Here is a 14,502-nt window from a genome sequence, read left to right as displayed (position 1 = left end):
GGCGAGCCAAATGGCGAGCCAGCGCGGCTGGTGGGACAGCATGGTCAGAAACGCCACCATCTGCTGACGACAGATCTGTGGAAAACACAGACAGTCCCTTTGGCAACACCCGCACGAGAGGGCTTCTCAAGGACTAGAGTGTGATCAACAAAAAGACACACAAACATGTGTACACAAATATCCATACTTTAAACATATAGTAACACATATACTGTGTAAATCTGTTCACATACACATATGAACAGACACAAAATATGCATGCTCATACACACACGTACATGCCCACACACACACACCACCACCACTATCCTAACCAGCTGTCATATTCAGCATGACCAAATGAACTGTGCTAAGTGCTTGTCCTACTTCACTGAGTTYATCCCAGTCTCTCCGGCAACACAGTCTTCACTCAACTCACCACAACACTTAAGACTCACACTATCTAAATCAAACATTTAAATGTCTCATCCTACTATACGGCCGGAGAACCAATGGCTCCTCCAAAGGCAAGTCTATAATTATTGGCTGTTCCATGTATGAATTACCTTGAGGGAAAGAGCCGTGGACACTAAATCCTTAACACATTGGCTGCTCCCAACGGCAAGTCTGCAATTATTAGCTTCTTCGTGTGTCAATTACCTTGAGGGGAAGAGACTTGGACGCTAAGTCCTCATCCCAGTTGATTGGCAAACAGCCTGTAAYGCCTTCAGCTTGACTGCCATGGTTTAATGACTCTAATTGGCCGTTAATAAGTATCTTTAATGAGTGGTTTCACATGCATCCCCATGCTATTGGCTTCACCCTACCGTTTATTGCACAGAAGTCGTAACACTGTATGGAATATGTTGACATACTCTCAATGTGTCTCCAACTACAGTACCGTGTGTTGTAGGATCGTACAGGCAATACAGCTTTCCTAATGCAACATCAAAAGTGAGATATGTCAATTGTAGTAAAACAAGGCTCACATACTGTATTAACTCCGTAGCAGCAAAAGAAAGTAGTAACCATATGAATAACCATTCCTTTCACTTGAATGTTGAAAATCGGATTAGCTCACAAAGAAATAGCCCATGAGCAGCCTAAGCGGGACTAAAATCTCTGACCTTGCCTCTGTCAGTCMATTACATACAGTAAGTCATTATACCTAGAGGTCGGAACCTCTTGACAAGGCTGACAGTGCTGTTCTAAGGATTCTACAATATATGTATTGTACACTCCACCTACAACAAACACCCACTCCTGCTCCCCTCTCACCTCTGACCACTATTGTGGTAGACTTCTTGGCTGGGTTGCCCACGTTGTTACTGGCCACACAGCTGTAGACCCCAGCCTCATCTGAAGTGATGGCTGGCAGGGTGAGTGTTCCACCCTTCACCACGCTCTTCTCAGGCAGGCTGTCAGAGCTGCTGACCCAGCTCAGCGTGGGGTTGGGCTCCCCACCCGTACTGATACACACCAGGGACACCGTCTGGCCAGGGTTCACCACGATGGGATCCTCCACCAGTAGCTTAATGGAGGGAGACGCTGGAGAGGAAGAAGAAGAGGATGAAGGTTTGCTGTTTTCTGATAAACCTTATGGTGCATGTCTTGTTGGTGTGTTTGAAGACTAACCTGTCTTGTTGGTGTGTTTGAAGACTAACCTGTCTTGTTTGTGTGTTTGAAGATGAACCTGTCTTGTTGGTGAGTTTGAAGATTAACCTGTCTTGTTGGTGAGTTTGAAGATTAACCTGTCTTGTTGGCAAGTTTGAAGATTAACCTGTCTTGTTTGTGTGTTTGAAGATTAAACTGTCTTGTTGGTGAGTTTGAAGACTAACCTGTCTTGTTGGTGAGTTTGAAGACTAACCTGTCTTGTTGGCGAGTTTGAAGATTAACCTGTCTTGTTGGTGCGTTTGAAAACTATGCAATGGTACCAACCTGTCTTGTTGGTGAGTTTGAAGACTAACCTGTCTTGTTGGTGAGTTTGAAGACAATGTTTCGGTCGGAAATGCCACAGACGTTCCTAACAGAAGCGATGCAGCTGTAGTTGGCGTAGTCCTGAGGACGAAGGTTCTTCAGCTTCAAGATTTTCGTCTCCCCCTGCAGCTCAGATACACAACCACAACAACACTAGTGTGCAAATGTGTGCAAATAGAATTAACACAATAATAAACACACTTCATGAAGTAACTCCACTTCATTCCAGGCTTGCAAAATTCTGGAAACGTTCCCATAGTTCACAGGGGTTTTCAGGAAATGTTGAAACTCAATGCCATACACATTTACTGTAAATCACGAAACAAGGAAGACATCTGCATGAAGTTCACTGTAAAACAAGTCATCATAATACATCAAAGCTTTTCCTTATTTCATCTGATGCCAAACACACCATGGATCACACAACGTGGTCCACATGCTACACCACTCCACATCGGACAGCGGGGATCTTTCAGTTTCACTGTGTGTGTCTGTTTGGTTGACTCCACCACCACCACCACCACACAGTAGCCTGACAAACAGAGACAGTGACTCCAGGGTTGTTCCATGTCATTTCAGCAAGCCATGSCACCCACCATCTCAGATTGTTCTGAAACTATTTATCTAGTTAGAAACAGGTAAGCATTCCTGAAACATTATTAAATTTTTTTATGTAATTTGAAATTTGAGAAATTAAGCTAATTGATTGCACCCAAATTGGCCATTTTAATATATAGGATTCATATAATATTCAATAAATATAGTACCTCACATCCGATTTGGACAACACTTTTAACTATAGCTAGGTTTTCACCCAAATGATGACAGATGTTCATGCGAATATTCTAAAATGCACATTAAGAAAATAAACTACATGACCAAAAGTATGTGGACACCTGCTCATTGAACATCTCATTCCAAAATCATGGCCATTAATATGGAGTTGGTCCCCCTTTTGCTGCTATAACAGCCTCCACTCTTCTGGGAAGGCTTTCCACTAGCTGTTGGAACATTGCTTCCATTCAGCCATAAGAGCATTAGTGAGGTCACCAATGTCGGGCGATTAGGCCGTGCTTGCAGTCGGCGTTCAAATTCATCCCAAAGGTGGGGTAAAGGTGGGGGCTCTGTGAAGGCCAGTCAAGTTCTTCCATACTGATCTCGACAAAACATTTCTGTATGGACCTCGGTTTGTACACTGGGGCATTGTCATGCTGAATCAGGAAAGGGCCTTCCCCAAACTGTTGCCACAAAGTTGGAAGTACAGAGTCGTCTAGAATGTCATTGTATGCTGTAGCATTAAGATTCCCCTTCACTGGAACTAAGGGACATAACCCGAACCATGAAAAACAGCCCCAGACCATTATTCCTCCTCCACCAAACTTCTAAAGTTGGCACTATGCATTCGGGGCAGGTAGCGTTCTCCTGGTATCCGCCAAACCCAGATTTGGCCGTTGGTCTGCCATATGGTGAAGCGTGATTCACCACTCCAGAGAACGCGTTTCCACTGCTCCAGAGTCCAATGGCGGCGAGCTTTACACCACTCCAGCCGACGCTTGGCGTTGTGCTGACGTTGGTTCCAGAGGCAGTTTGGAACTCGGTGAGTCTTGCAACCAAGGACAGATGATTTGTACGCACTGCACGCTTCAGCACTTGGTGGTCCTGTTCTTTGAGCTTGTGTGGCCTACCACTTTGTGGCTGAGCCATTGTTGCTCCAGGGCAGCTCCAGCAGTGTAGAAATTTGCCAAACTGACTTGTTGGAAAGGTGGCATCCTATGACTGCGCCACATTGAAAGTCACTGAGCTCTTCACTGAGGCCATTCTACTGCAAATGTTTGTATATGGAGATTGCATGTCTGCGTGATCCATTTTATACTCCTATCAGCAGGCTGAAATAGCCGAATCCACTAATTTGAAGGGATGTCCACATACTTTTGTATATACAGTGTGACTCCAAGTTTACGTCGATATCATGTTATTACATCAATATTTGTGCATAAACACTTTTCCACCGCCATTTAGTTCATTATTGATTTACAGACACAAAAAGATCCCAGCATGTCGAACGAACAAATGATCTGTCAGCATTTATAAAATAGTACCAAAACTTCCTGTTTTCATTACAGTTGTCTTGGGTTTTGTTTTATACGGTATGACTTTAATCGCATAGAAACTGTGGATGGAAACTTAGTGAGTAAGTAAGACATGAGGAATCCAAAGAAATTGTCAACCCACAGAACCCCCACACCCCACGCCAACCCTAACAACGAGTATACAGTATCAGTGCTCTATGTCTGACAAGTAGTATGGAGCTGAGGCCTGGAGTATTGTTTCTTCATCCTATGTAATGAATTTGGTGATGTCTTTCTTTCCCTGTTAAGAGAAATGACTCAGTCAATGTGTTAGTTTTATGTCCCATCCTGCATGCTGATATTACCAGGTTCTGACCCCAAATGGTGTTGTTCCTACTTTTAGGTGTTTTTTTAAGAACCCCCCAATCATTGTTAAAGGGATAGTTCACCCAAATTACAAAATTACATATTGGTTTCCTTACCATGTAAGCAGTTTATGGACAAGGTATAACAGCAACCCATGCTTTGGTTTTGTTTACCTGGAGACTGTTTCAWATGCTAACKTTCTAGCATTTATGGCACAAATCCARTGCAAATCAATGGTACCTACAGTATATTAGCATTTCCKTGCTTCATAAACAAATCATCTATAAGGAACATTATTGAGTTACACAATACATGTTTTGATACTTCAGGATGATTTGGACATGCTTGCATGCTAATATAGGTACCATTGACTTGCCTTGAATTTGTGCCACAAATGCTAAAAATGTAGCATTTGAAACAGCGGACAACAAAACTATTGCATGGTGCTGTCATACCTTGTCCATAGACTGCTTATAGGGTAAGGAAACCAATATGTAATTTAGGTGAACTATCCCTTTAACATTGAGGGGGGATTCTTTAACACTAGAACTGCTAAAGCAGTCATTTTGACTGCTCATTAATGAATTTTATTTTTAAAGTCATGCCACCCTCCATCCTTGACTTTCCCTAAATAAGTCTATATAACACACTGCCATTGTTAGAATCATAATATCACAAACAGAACTGGAGTTATAACCAGTTTTAGGAGGGCATGTCATTAWTTGAATGGTTTTCCGACAGTAGGGCCTGCTCCACTCACTCTCCCGACATTGGAAAGTGCAGTGCCCAGTTGATAATCACCCCAATAATTGCCTCGAAACTGAACCTAAACTATACCAAAATGTATTTCACACATAACAGATGAAATAAAATGAAGTAAAGTGCAATGGGTGATAAAGGGGGAGAAAAGGTGAGTTGATGAGTGAGGGGAAGTGAAAATATAATTATGTAATCACCAACTSTGAATGAAGAACAGGGCAGGCCATTCTATTGAATTGGTATATTCTAATTATAATCTCAAAATGGTGTGTACCCTATATCAGTCCACCAAATCCAAGCAATTTTATCAGTCTACTCTGGCCTATTTGGAGTACACAGTGAGAGCCTGCATAATGTAGAATGGCAAGATAACCAAGACGAATGGATGCATATGCTGCGTTAGCACCGCTACAAGATCGKAATGAAAATATCTCAGATGGTGGGGAACAAATTAATCCTGACATCTCTGATGACTATTTTTCTGATTCTGAGCCTCGACTTGAATAACCTACACCTCTGAGGCCTAAGCGCAAAAAAGCCAGAACAGTGCGCACTGAGCAGGTGCCTGCTCCACCACCAAATGAAACCGTGAGACAGGAAAGAGGGAGGGATGGCACCATTTGGATAGAACAAACCGATGACAACAGCACAACATGTCATCACCGAGASAGCAGGCCCTACACATCAAGCAAAAAACAACATCAGCAATGCACTCACCAGCTTTCGTTTTTTTATGTTACGAGGACATGCTACGATACATCAGAGACTGTACTGTAACTGAGGTGCACAGGGATCAAAGAGACACTGCCTGGGATCTGTTTCTGTTGATGAGCTGGGAGCGTTCATTTCAATGATGCATGTCTGTGGAGCATTCGGTGGAAAGAGCATGTATATGCAGCACGGTGAGCTTCTGGTCATACATGTACAGGATACCATTCTTTGGAGAAACCATGTCAGAGGATACCTTGAGAAAGATCATGCGTTACCTCCGTTTTGATGACAAAGAAATGAGAATGCGACGCCTGGAAACGGTTGGAAGAAGTTTGTACAGAACAGCATTGCATGTTACAAACCAGGAAAGAACATCACTGTTGATGAACAATTGTTCCCAACAACAGCTCGTTGTGGCTTTACGCAATACATTGCAGAGTAAACCCGACAAAGTTTGGAATTAAGTTTTGGTTAGCCACTGACATCGACACCAAGTACATGCTGAATGGCTTTTCATATCTGGGAAAACATCCACGTTGGGCAGCAGGTGTGTCGGAGAATGTGCTGATGAGGCTTGTGGAAACGTATGTTGGCAAGGGGAGAAAAGTCCCCATGGACAATTTCTTCACCGTCATTGGTGAACAAGTTGCTGGCAAATAAAACAAGCCTAGTCGGCACCATGAACWAAGCGAGACGGGAGCTCCCTCCCTCTGCGCAAAATAAGGCAGCTGCACAGCCATTGTGCTCCACARTGGTGCTGAAGAATGACAAGACAAAACTCWCACTATACCAATGCAAGGCAAGAARGAACGTTTCTGCAATGATCACCATGCATCCGACAGCTGCAACCTATACTATTASGCACTACAACCAAACAAARGGATGTCAATATTACTTAATAAGCACCGCCACATAAACTTATGCAAAATGATCCTACTGTTTTCTATTCTTTTCTGTTTCATATGTTGGTGTGGATATTTTGGATCCGATGGCGCGGCGCCTCTGTGAAAGGCGCCTCTGTGAAAGGCGCCTCTGTGAAAGGAGGCGCCCGCCGTTGGCCTGTTGCTGTGTTCTRTAACATGCTTGACTTGGCTRCTATTAAAGCACACCTGTTGTTCAAGCAGTGCATGAACAACACCATGCCCAGGAGAGACTTCATCATGAGTCTGGTATACGGGGCTACGTGAGASACATACTGTATGAGGGCCAAGGCAGCAGCAAAGATTCCACGTGAGCCGTTGCGCACAGCTCCCGGGGAGGAGACAGTGCCTGGTGGCCAGATGCACAAAGAACAGAACCCATGAAACATGTGTCACCTGCAAGAGACGTGTTTGTGGGGAGTGTGTCAAGCAAGTGAGAGTGTCGAAGATCTGTGTTGACTKTCAGGACAAGGGATAACCGCTRAATGAAATCAAACTGATACCAACGCGTGAAAGCAAGAGCTGATAATAATTAACGTTTTTTTTTACCGCTCTCATATTGACGCTTATAGCCAACTGACATTTACTCCTGAGGTGCTGACTTGCTGCACCCTCGATAACTATTGTGATTATTATTATTTGACCATGCTGGTCATTTATGAACATTTGAACATCTTGGCCATGTTCTGTTATAATYTCCACCCGGCACAGCCAGAAGAGGACTGGCCACCCCTCATAGCCTGGTTCCTCTCTMGGTTTCTTCCTAGGTTTTGGCCTTTCTAGGGAGTGTTTCCTAGCCACCGTGGTACTACACCTACATTGTTTGCTGTTTGGGGTTTTAGGCTGGGTTTCTGTACAGCACTTTGAGATATCAGCTGATGTACGAAGGGCTATATAAATAAATTTGATTTGATTTGATTTATATTCATTATAATACCATTATTGTTTTTAGGCTGATTTTCACCATTTATCAAGCACACTTGGAGCTTATAATAATGTTTAGGCTACTGTTTCCATCATTTGATGCGCGTTTTGCTGGCGTTCATCATTGTCGTTCGGGTATTTTGTAAAAAAAAAAAAGAAAACGAATAAAAATAACCTGTTACCAAGTTCCAACAAATATGCTTTCTGTTTCATAGTTATAACGAAGGCACTCCACRAATCATTAAAATGTTGTTTTTACATATTGCCTTCACTAACTTAAACTAAGGAACATTTTATTTTGTTATTTGAAATTTAAAAAATATMCAGTACCAGTCAAACRTTTGGACACACCTWCTTATTCAAGGGTTTTTCTTTATTTTTACTATTTTCTACATTGTAGAATAATAGTGAAGATATCAAAACTATGAAATAACACATAAGGAATCATTTAGTAACAAAAAAAGTGTTAAACAAATCAAAAGCTGTCATCAAGGCAAAGGGTATAACATATTTTTTTATTTGTTTAACACTTTTTTGATTACTACATGAGTCCATATGTGTTATTTTATAGTTTTGATGTCTTCACTATTATTCTACAATGTAGAAAATAGTAAAAAAAATGAAAAACCCTTGAATGAGTAGGTGTGTCCAAACTCTTGACTGGTACTGTATATTCTAATGTTACCTAAATTCCAAAACACATTCATGAACACAAACAAATTATTATTTTAGTGATAGCATATATGAAATGTATTAAATACACTGTTACAATGTTGCAGTCAGAATGACTGCTCATTAGCTTGAAGGGGCATCCCTCAAGGCCCAGCGGTTCTAATGTTAAAAAAGAAGAAAAATGGAACAGGACCATCTAATGGTCAGAACCTGGTAACATTAAGATGTAGGATCGGACATACAGTTGAAGTCGGAAGTTTGCATACACCTTAGCCAAATACATTTAAACTCAGTGTTTCACAATTCCTGACATTTAATCCGAGTAAAAATTCCCTGTTTTAGGTCAGTTAGGATCACCACTTCATTTTAAGAATGTGAAATGTCAGAATAATAGTAGAGAGAATGATTTATTTCAGCTTTTATTTATTTCATCACATTCCCAGTGGGTCAGAAGTTTACATACACTCAATTAGTATTTGGTAGCATTGCTTTTAAATTGTTTAACTTGTGTCAAATATTTTGGTTAGCCTTCCACAAGCTTCCAACAATAAGTTGGGAGAATTTTGGCCCATTCCTCCTGACAGAGCTGGTGTAACTGAGTCAGGTTTGCTGTCCTACTTGCATCGCACACGCTTTTTCAGTTCTGCCCACAAATTATCTATAGGATTGAGGTCAGGGCTTTGTGATGGCCACTCCAATACCTTGACTTTGTTGTGCCATTTTGCAACAACTTTGGAAGTATGCTTGGGGTCATTGTCCATTTGGAAGGCCCCAAGTCCCTCCTGCAGCAAAGCACCCCCACAACATGATATTGCCACCTCCGTGTTTAACGGTTGGGATAGTGTTCTTCGGCTTGCAAGCTTCCCCCTTTTTCCTCCAAACATAACGGTGGTTATTATGGCCAAACAGTTCTATTTTTGTTTCATCAGACCAGAGAACATTTCTCCAAAAAGTATGACCTTTGTCCCCATGTGCAGTTGCAAACCGTAGTCTGACTTTTTTATGGCGGTTTCGGGGCAGTGGCTTCTTCCTTGCTGAGCGTCCTTGCAGGTTATGTCGATATAGGACTGGTTTTACTGTGGATATAGATACTTTTGTACCTGTTTCCTCCAGCATCTTCACAAGGTCCTTTGCTGTTGTTCTGGGATTGATTTGCACTTTTTGCACCAAAATACATTCATCTCTAGGAGACAGAACGTGTTTCCTTCCTGAGCGGTATGGCGGCTGCGTGGTCCCATGGTGTTTGTACTTGCGTACTATTGTTTGTACAGATGAATGTGGTACCTTCAGGCGTTTGGAAATTGCTCCCAAGGATGAACCAGACTTGTGGAGGTCTACAATTMTTTTCTGAGRTCTTGGCTGATTTCTTTTGATTTTCACATGATTTCAAGCAAAGAGGCACTGAGTCTGAAGGTAGGCCATGAAATACATCCACAGGTACACCTCCATTTGACTCAAATGATGTCAATTAGCCTATCAGAAGGCTAATTGACATTTTCCAAGCTGTTTAAAAGCACAGTCAACTTAGTGTATGTAAACTTCTGACCCACTGGAATTGTGATACAGTGAACTACAAGTGAAATAATCTGTCTGTAAACCAATGTGTGACAAATTACTTGTGTCATGCACAAAGTAGATGTCCTAATTGACTTSCCAAAACTATAGTTTGTTGACAAGAAATGTGTGGAGGGGTTTGAAAAACAACTTTTAATAATGATTCCAACCTAAGTGTGTGTAAACTTCCGACTTCAACTGTAAACATAACTTCAATGACTCATTTCTATAAACAGGGGGGGCGGGGGGGAATCACTAAATTAACTGGGAATACATTACATAGGATGAAGAAACAAAACTCCAAGCTGCAGCTCCATACTACTTGTCAGACATAGACATGCTGGGGTGGGATTGGGTCCAAGGGTGGCTTTTGAACATTTCTKTGGATTCCTCATGTCTAACTCATTGTTAGAAAAAAGKTTGGCCCAAATCGGATGTTAGGTACCACATTTATTTAATATTATATGAATCCTACAAATTAAAGTGGCCATTAATTAGCTTAATTTCTCAGAGATCTAATTATATTTCAACAAAATAATGTTGCAGGCACGCTACTCATCTGTTTCTAACAGAAACAATTTCAGAACAATCTGCGATGGTGGGTGTCTCAATTATGTTTCTTCGACCCTCCACGAAGACCAAGCTCTGTGATGGGATGTGATGAGTCTTTAATCTCCTTCCTATCCACCAAGGGGTCAGATTAGGACTTCAGTCAGCCTGGCACATCAGTCCTCACTAGCCACAATCACAGTCCACAGAATTCCCAGTCACAGTCCTCACAAACCATAATCACTCATCTCTTTCATTCCCCCCAATGATCATCATCATCATATTGCATGACATTTATACGTTAATTGTATTTGATTGGGGATGGACTCAGTCTGTGGTTGCAGTCGTATTACCTCCTCTCTGGCTTTGGCTGATAGGGGGAGATGTATTTGGTGGGGATGATGATTCAGAGGCCAGTTTAACACAGTGGGAAACAAATAGGAACACATATCTATTTGGAAGACAAGGGGGTGGAGGGAGGGAGAGAGAGAGAGAAAGGAATGAAGGGGGTTGGAGGAAGGAATGGAGTAGGTGGGAGAGATGTAAGGGATTGGTGAGAGGGATGGACAAGGATATGAAAGAGGTTAATGAAAAGGATGGAGAAAAGACATATGGAAGTACGGATGACAGATTAAGGGTTGTGTGAGAAGTTTAACAGATTGGAGGGAACCATGGAAAGATGGATGAAGGATAGAGAGAGGAGGGGCTGTACGAGAGAGGGTTGGATGGAGGAATTAAGAAAAGGGACTTGCAGGAGCAATTAGGGTTAAGTGCCTTGCTCAAGGGCACATCAACAGTCGGCTCGGGGTTTCAAACAAGCAACCTTTCCGTTACTGGCCCAATGCTCTTAAACGCTAGGCTAGCTGYCTCCCCCAGAGATGATTGAATGGATGTAGAAACTGCTTGATTGTAGGTCTGGGTGTACAGACACACAGCTGTGTGATCAACACACTCACGCCAGAAAAGCTTTCAACAGCGACCTCAACAAGACCTGGTCACAGTGTTCTAGAATGACCTCCCAACACAAGTTAACACCACCCCCCTCTGCTCTCCACCCATAACACCATCCCTCTCTCCTCTCTTAACCTTCGCCAGAGAGAAACGGTAAGCTGGTATTTAGCAATGGGGGAAAAAACACTGCGACTTCAAACGCGTCCCCTGATCTTTCTGTTCTTCTAATGCTCGCCACAGGGAATAAGGCAGGGAAGAGGGGTAGGGAGAGAAGGGAGATCAGGAGGGAAGAGAGAGCAGGAGGGAGCCCTCAATGAAAGCGTGTCACTTCCTGGCTAATTACCAGGCCACATTCCCATGCTGGGTTTGAAATGCCACGCCTGTGTTTTATCTCTGCTCTGTACAAACGCTTGGTGGGCTGAGGGAAGGAAGTAGGATGGAGGGAGGGAAGAGAGAGAAGGGAAGAGGAGAGAAGAGGACAGAAAAGGGGAGAAAAGAAGAGGTGGACTAGGAGGGGAGAGGAAAATGAGGGAACTGGAGACTCAGAAGGGCAGCCAACTACTGTACCTCAGGCTCGMTTGCTTATATCATCTCTGATAGTGCAATCTGCCTGTTGCTCTCTCTCCTACCTCTTTCTGTCTCTCTTTCTTTCATTCTCATTCCCTCTCTCTTTCCCATAGCAGTCTCTGGGGACACACTTATTTATATMAATATTTTTCAGCCCACCCAGGGGTCACCACATTCAGAGTCTATAGTATATTGAGATCTCTACATTAACCCCACCCTGATATACAGTAATTGTATAGTATATTGCCTMCCCCTTACCTGTGTGAAGAATGGTTCGTAGATCTCCACTCCCTTGTCGGAGCCCTGTGAGAGGACGTCTCGTCCGCGGTGCCAGCTGTAGCGGACTGGGGGGTTGGAGTTGGCCACGCAGCGCAGGAACACTGTCCTCTCGTAATAGAACTGTTCTTTAGCCTCTCCTACACTCTGGTGCACCGTCACTAAAGGGTCATCCAGGTCTGGAGACAGAGAGGAACAGAGGAAGAGGAGAGGTACATCCATTGATGAATCAATGAATCAATGAATCAATGAATCAATGAATCAATGAATGAATCAATCCATCATGCATTCAGTTGTACAACTGACTAGGTATCCCCCTTTCCCTCAAAATCCAATGAGGATTCAATGAATCCATTGGGAAATCAATTGAATGGCTACCTAACCAATATGACATTTGTATTATTGATAATTAACACGGATGTCATACTTTATTTTATTTCAATGACACCAATTTCTCTTTTAGGCCAACTCTGGACAAAAGGGCAGAGTAAAATCAATGAATTGGTCACTCAGGCAAGAAATCAATCAAATAAATAATCAATCAAACGGCTCCATTACCATAAACAAGAAAGACACATTCAACACAAATATCGTCGTATTGCATATCGGTCACCTGCAGGCAGCCTAATAGAGGTGAAAAGTGARGGAAAGAGTGAGACAAGCTCGACAGTGAAGCAGAGGTCCAAACACGCACGCACCCAGGCTGCACACACACTCTCAGATCTCCTGCCTCCACATGAACTCCAGGATCAATACATCCCCTTGGCTTTCCTAATCGATGAGCTAGCACGCACAGCTTTCAAAGTGAAAGTCCTGTAAGAGACAGACATGGGAAAGGGCCGCAAAATAAATCTCTAATATCCTGCGCAAACACTTCCCTGATGCGCATCACTCTACTATTTAGTTGCCCTCTTGTCCCTAACAGGAGATCAGTAAATTAATATCTGTTTCCTTGCTCCCATTTCCCAACACATCAGAGGGAAGTTTTCCSCATCTGTCTGACAGTTAGCTATTTGAGCAAAGCACTCGCGGTTGATTAAACGGATTCAAAGTTAATCATCCTACTCGCCTGGCGATTAAAGCCTTTGGCAAATGGGTGTTYATCATAACTCTGTCTGTCTTTTAGCATGCTAATGCTCACCTTTTTAAGATCATGTCAAAGAAACTTAAAGGGGGCTAGTCCATTTCCCCTTTTCATCTCCCTCTGAGATGCAATCAGTTYTCAACGCAAGCGAACAGGCAATTTAAATGGAATTGATTAAGAAAAAACCAATGCAAGTTATCCCCTCATGCTAAAATACCCTAAACGATTACGGATGACCTTATGTGCTTATCTCTCAATCTCAATCTCCATGTACAACTATTTTCATTCCACTGCTAAACGTTTGCTGAGAAAACGATAYTAGGCATTGAATTGGAGAGGTTAATCAATGGATGCATGCCTTGAATTCAGACTGTCAGTATCGTCCTGTCCTCCCTCTGAGTTAAACCCCAGGACCTATTTAGGGAGCATGCTGGCCGCACCGCACACACGCAAACACACACACCAGKTTTTTTTTCTGGAACAAAAAGGGGTTTCGGTGGTGGGCGTGGCAGGGTKCTTGGTAGGGGGCGTGGTAGGGGGGAAGGTCAGTGGTTGGCCCGGGCTACATTTGAGGCCCCAATYTGGCGGTGTAGTAAAAATGTTGMATTTTTAAGCAAATTTTCTGCAATTCTACGAATTTTGCCATGCAGCTAAGATAAAATGTTACAGCTTATTTCCTGCGATTCTATGCATATTGCCATGGCTAATGCTGTGTTTGCCATGGCTAATTCATTGTTTTTTAATTCTCTGTCTAGCTTATATTTTGGTGATCTATATACATATACATACATTATCATTTCTACATACTTTATATCTGGTTTCAGTCATTTAAGTTTACATTTCAAGAGTTTTTCCATCACAAAAATGAATTAACCCCAAAAATATTATTATTATTATTTATTTTTTACACTGTTTGGACTTAGGCGGCCCGCCCAAGGATTACAGTGGCAGAAAAATCCCTGCACACAGGCACGGACCAGAATGCTGATTCCTCAGTTACATGCTCTGGCCTACAGCACCTTAATCAAACCCTAGCAGTGGTCAATACTTCATCCAAAAGCCATTACATTACTCGCTGTGTGTGTGTGTGTGTGTGTGTGTGTGTGTGTGTGTGTGTGTGTGTGTGTGTGTGTGTGTGTGTGTG

At 42.6% G+C, this 14,502-nt stretch overlaps 1 protein-coding gene across 1 annotated transcript in view; it reads right to left on the bottom strand.

The window, feature by feature from the left end:
* Nucleotides 1–14,502, bottom strand: part of LOC111954131 (MAM domain-containing glycosylphosphatidylinositol anchor protein 2-like) — a 199,244-nt gene that overhangs the window by 170,453 nt on the left and 14,289 nt on the right. Inside the window, 4 exon segments of the mRNA XM_070435729.1 lie at nt 1,107–1,113; nt 1,258–1,527; nt 1,947–2,079; nt 12,257–12,453. Of these exon segments, the coding sequence (XP_070291830.1) occupies nt 1,107–1,113; nt 1,258–1,527; nt 1,947–2,079; nt 12,257–12,453 (607 nt within the window).

The sequence above is a fragment of the Salvelinus sp. IW2-2015 genome, linkage group LG28 (assembly GCF_002910315.2).
Source record: "Salvelinus sp. IW2-2015 linkage group LG28, ASM291031v2, whole genome shotgun sequence".
NCBI lineage: Eukaryota > Metazoa > Chordata > Actinopteri > Salmoniformes > Salmonidae > Salvelinus > Salvelinus sp. IW2-2015.
The sequence above is the reverse complement of the archived record's forward strand: the minus strand, read 5'-3'. Positions and strand labels throughout refer to the sequence as shown.